The sequence below is a fragment of the Benincasa hispida genome, chromosome 4 (assembly GCF_027475165.1).
Source record: "Benincasa hispida cultivar pf3 chromosome 4, pf3_genome.v1.1, whole genome shotgun sequence".
Taxonomy (NCBI): domain Eukaryota; kingdom Viridiplantae; phylum Streptophyta; class Magnoliopsida; order Cucurbitales; family Cucurbitaceae; genus Benincasa; species Benincasa hispida.
In genome coordinates, this window is record NC_143481.1 from 32,344,592 (window position 1) to 32,350,286 (window position 5,695).

The 5,695-nt window shown below is 37.3% G+C and overlaps 1 protein-coding gene across 1 annotated transcript; it reads left to right on the forward strand.

Annotated features, from left to right (window-relative positions):
- Positions 1 to 1,151: 1,151 nt before the first annotated feature.
- LOC120076870 (Tetratricopeptide repeat (TPR)-like superfamily protein) lies at positions 1,152 to 4,295 on the forward strand. The gene is made up of 2 exons (XM_039030817.2): positions 1,152 to 1,526; positions 1,817 to 4,295. Exon 2 carries the CDS (start codon positions 1,825 to 1,827, stop codon positions 3,883 to 3,885), a length of 2,061 nt encoding a protein of 686 aa, XP_038886745.1. The 5' UTR covers positions 1,152 to 1,526; positions 1,817 to 1,824; the 3' UTR covers positions 3,886 to 4,295.
- Positions 4,296 to 5,695: the final 1,400 nt, after the last annotated feature.

Here is a 5,695-nt window from a genome sequence, read left to right on the forward strand (position 1 = left end):
CAAACCCTCTACGGCCTGTATTAAAATTCTTTATATCAACTACCGATGTAGCAGATATTCTCTAGCTTATTCCCTCCAAGATACAATAACTCATTTGAAACATTGTGTAACTCAAACCACTCTACACTGAAAAGGTTGAGCTTAAAGCTCCACAACTAAAACACTCTTCTCTTGGTCAATTGCTCCTAAAGGAGTTATTTGTGAGAAAGTATGAGGAAAGATATACTGACTATTAATTGGTTTATTGTGTTGTGATATGAGAGAAAGAAACACTAGTATTTATACTAAATATATATCCAATAATTAATATATAATTAATTTATTTTATTTTACATTTCTCAAATAACCACAAAAAGTACATTTTTTTCTTCTAATTTATTATTAAAACCTCTTTTAACTTTCTCATGTATAACTTAATGCTCATTAAAAATATGAAAAATGTAACAACAAATATTTTAAACATAATTTGGTAGAGAGAATATAAATGATCGAGCCATTATAATTTTTATTGATTATAAATTGTAAATTAAAGAGATTAAATAAAATAGTGTTTATTTGATTCCTGAAACTCTAAAGGAGACACTTTTAGTCCCTAAGGTTTAACAAAATGTTCAAAGTTATCCTCAAGATGATATGATTGTTAGTGAACTAAAACACTTACTAGCAAGTTGATTTGGCAAATTAAATTGATTTGGTCGTCGGACTTGGACATACGAAGGTGGTCGTCAGAGTTGACCGCTAGAGTATATCATCGAAGTGTGGTGGTAATAGTCGCTAGTGGTGATCGAAAAGTGGAGCCACTGAAAACATTAGAGGGAGGGAGAGTTGGAGTGAGTTGTGGTAAATTGGTAAAAATAATCAAATCAACTCTACTAATATTTAAAGTGGATGGACCAAACATTTAGTTGATAATTTTTTATAACTCAACCCAACTATCAATCCCTTAAAACTAAATATACCTATTCTTACTAAAAAGATATTTTTTTCCGAGAATATAATCTAAGGATGAGAATTTAGACTGAACTAGACCAAAGAAAGAACCACTTAATCTAGTTAACCATATGTGAACCGAACCAAAAATTTATGAACCGAACCGGATGAACTGTGAACCGGATCGTAACCTTAGGTCTGCAACGAAGATGCACATAGATGAAGAAATTGTCGAACAGACTCTCAGTGTCCACGGCAAGGAAGTCTCGGACGGCGTGCGAACACCTAGGCGCCGGCAACGTGCGGCGACAATTGACCTTGGAGTCACCGGCGTCGGGCAGGAAAGTCTCCAGACTCATTCGACGGGCAATTTTTGAAGTGACGGCGATAGTTCGCGGACGGACGGCGAATGCAAAACCTGATCCTCTGAACCTGCGGACGGATCTGTGAGTGAGCAACATGTCGGAATGGGTAAACTACGACGCCGGAAGTAGGGTGCGCTGTTTTAGACGGCGGGTAGAGTACTGGCGACAGCAATGATAGCAGCGGGCAGCTAAGGTTTTGCGGCGAAAGAAAAATTTGAGTTTCTTCTTAAGGTTAGATTTACCGATCTGATACCATTTTAGTTTAGATATGGAATTAAAATATGTTTAGATTCCACTAATTCAATCATAAGATATGTAATCTTCAAATAGGAGAAATGTTGAATATTTAGAATAAATCAAATCATCAATAAATGATATCAGCTAATTAACATATCGAAAACAATATCTTCTCATTGACAATACAACTCTTCGATTATTATGAATGTGGTATAGTTTAAGATGAGAAACTAGCATGATCAAATCAATAAATTAATTCACACGTCCCTAACTCCATTTTTCAGGTACTTTTATGTTTGTACATATTGTCCATTCCATGACGGCCATAATCTTTTGTTCTCGACAAATCTTAACTCCCAAAAAGTTTCGAGGCTTCGTTTCTGCGACCCACAAATATTTTGACCGTTTTAAAGTTGAAGTATTTTCTAAAGAAGTGTGTGAGATGATATTGGATCAGTATCCTGACATCAAAACATTGAATAAACTCCACTCCAAGATTGTTGTTAATGAAGATCTTCGGATTGACCCAGCTCTTGCTATTAAGCTTATGAGAGCTTACGCTGCTTATGGGGAAACAAGTGTTACCCGATGCATATTTGATAGTACTCTTGAAAGGAATGTTGTCTTTTTTAATGTCATGATAAGAAGTTATGTGAACAACAACATGTATGTTGAAGCTCTTTCCATTTATCAAGGCATGTCAAGTTTTGCTTTTAATCCTGATCATTACACATTCCCTTGTGTTTTGAAGGCATGTTCTGGATTGGATAATTTGAGGGTTGGGTTGCAAGTTCATGATGCAATACTGAAAGTTGGTCTCGGCTCAAATTTATTTATTGGTAATGCTTTGGTAGCCATGTATGGTAAATGTGGTTGTTTAAGGGAGGCTCGAAAAGTCCTTGATCAAATGCCATACAGAGATGTGGTTTCTTGGAATTCAATGGTTGCAGGGTACGCACAAAGTGGGCAATTTGACAATGCATTGGAAATTTGTAAGGAAATGGGTTCTCTAAAGCTAAATCATAATGCTGGTACAATGGCTAGCCTTTTGCCTGCTGTGTGTTATACATCATCGGAAAATGTTCAGTATATCCATAACATGTTTGAGAGGATGGCTAGGAAGAGTTTGGTTTCATGGAACGTGATGATAGCAATATATGTGAATAATTCTATGCCAAATGAAGCTGTCAGTTTATTTTTGCAAATGGAGGGATGTGGGATGAAACCAGATGCAATTACAATTGCGAGCCTTCTTCCTGCTTGTGGGGACCTTTCAGCTCTATTTCTAGGAAGGCGTCTACATAAATATATTGTGAAGGACAATCTTCGACCAAATTTGTTACTTGAGAATGCATTAATTGACATGTATGCTAAGTGTGGATGTTTAGAAGAAGCTAGGGATGTATTTGATAAAATGAAATTGCGAGATGTCGTGTCATGGACATCAATGATGTCTGCGTATGGAAGAAGTGGTCGAGGCTATGATGCAGTGGCACTTTTTGCAAAAATGCTAGACTCGGGTCTAAATCCAGATTCCATTGCTTTTGTTTCTGTACTCTCTGCTTGTAGCCATGCGGGATTGTTGGACCAGGGGCGTCATTACTTCCATGTGATGATGGAACAATATAGGATAGTTCCTAGGATAGAACACTTTGCTTGCATGGTAGATCTATTCGGACGAGCTGGTGAAGTCGAAGAAGCATATAGTTTCATCAAGAAGATGCCAATGGAGCCAAATGAAAGAGTTTGGGGTGCACTTTTGAGTGCTTGTCGAGTGCATTCAAAGATGGATATTGGACTTGTAGCTGCCGATTGTCTTTTACAATTGGCCCCTAAGCAATCAAGCTACTATGTCTTGTTATCAAACATTTATGCAAAGGCTGGTATGTGGAAAGATGTAATGGATGTTCGATATGCAATGAAGAATTTAGGAATTAAGAAAGTGCCGGGTATTAGTAATGTTGAACTTAATGGTCAAGTTCATACATTTCTTGCTGGTGATCAATATCATCCACAAGCAAAGAATATATATGAAGAATTGGATGTATTAGTTGGGAAAATGAAGGAGTTAGGTTACATTCCTCAAACTGAGTCTGCTCTCCATGATGTGGAGGTTGAGGATAAAGAATGTCATCTAGCTATTCATAGTGAAAAGTTGGCCATCGTCTTTGCCATTTTAAACACGAGACATGGTACACCAATTCGAATTACGAAAAACCTTCGTGTCTGTGGGGATTGTCATATTGCTATTAAACTTATGTCCAAATTAGTGTCACGCGACATTATTGTTAGAGATTGCAATCGTTTTCACCATTTCAGTAATGGAATATGCTCATGTGGAGATTACTGGTAAGCATCCTAGATGTTTAAGTATTAAAAGAGATCCTTTGGGAAAGGGACAAGCTTGTGGTGTCACCCTTGTCCTATTCCTTGCCTTTTGAAGCTTTAGGTGATATAATTTTCTTCTTTGATTATTTATTCTCATGGCTTTCATTTGCATTTTTAGTGTGAACTGTGAGAATTTATATATTTAATTTTCTTGGTCTAAAGACGTAAAGTAGGAGGCTTTGAGAGGTTGATGCTTCATCAATGAGAGGAGAGATGTGGACAAGGAAATGGAAGGGAAGATGTGAACTTGTATGTTTGGAGGGCATTTTGCCTACCATAAATTTTGTCTAAGATAAGTTTTATAGCTTATAAGTAAATGAAGAATTTAATGTATAATAACATTATTACATTTATTTAATTTTTTTTCCTGACAAATATCGTATCACTATATTTTATTACCTTTTGTGCCCAATAAACAATTTTATTTTATTTTTTGGGAATAATTTTTAAACTTGCTAGGCAAGGTTTGACTTTCTTCCCCTCCTGTAATTTCATACCTTTCATGGGTATTCACGGAAAAAAAAACTACAGTATTCATTAAAAAAAGATGCAGCCAAGGACGAAAATGCCCACATTGATACAAACATCAGTATCTCAAATTTATGGATATATCAATTGGTATTTATACATTGACGAATATGGTAGAAAAATTACAAATATCATGGAAATTTTAAAAAGATATTGCAAAATTTTTGGGTAAAAGTTTAGAACAAACTTATTTGAGTAATAAACTATAACTTTAAGTATATAAATCAAGAAAAATATTTGGATGCATGATGGGCACACTCATCTTTATGGAGTCCACCCAAGTATTAAATCACAAGTTGTAGACTTTTAAAATATATATATTTTTATATTCTTTCCCTTTGTGTTTGAAGGTGTAAACCCTGAACCCTAATTTTCCTACTCGTGTATGTTCACTATTGAGACCAGTATGGTGAGTAGGTTAATGTGAGAACTAATGTTTAATTATAGGGAAAAGGGTGAAGAGTTAGAAGAAATGTTTAAGTTTGGAAGCTTGACTCTTGGGTGAAGCTAGAATTGGCTAAGTGTTGTTATTATGTAGCCCATGCGTTGGCTTGGTGTTAGGCGTTGACCTTACTTATTTGTTGAGGTTAGTTGGGCTCTTAAGGAAGCCAAGTGTAGCCGAATAAAGAGAAACCATGCGTTGGTTGTGCACGCTAAGAGGAGCCGTGTTTAGAGCAAGTAACCCTATGCGTGGACAAGGCATACGACAACCAAGTCTTGTGAGGTTAGTATGCGTTTGACAGGATCGAGTGTGCGCAAGTGTGGGCATTGGGCATTGGAGCGTTGCATGCGGACGATTGCATAGCTGCTTCCAAGGCTGCACGATGTGCTAGACGATGAACTAGACGATAAGCGTAAGCACTAGACGATAAGCGTAAGTGCTAGACGATGGGTATGAGCGCTAGACGATGAGCGAGAGCATGAGCACTAGACGATGAGCAAAAGCGAGAGCTATGCGATGGGCGGAAAGCTAGACGATTGAGGCTTTGCGTGCATGCGGACCAGTCTAGGCGTTGAGCACAAGGCGTTGGCTACTCAGTGTGTGTTAGAGCTATGCGCTGGAGTAAGGCTGGGTGTGCGTTGGTCAAGCTTAGCATGCGATTTGTAGAGTTTGTGTTGGTCAGGCTTTGCAAAGCTGAAAGGGCTGGAGTTGCAATGATGATTGAAGCCGAGAGGATGCTAAGGCACAAAATACATGCATTAGAATAGGTTTGCGTAAGAACTATGGTGTGCATTGAACATAGTTG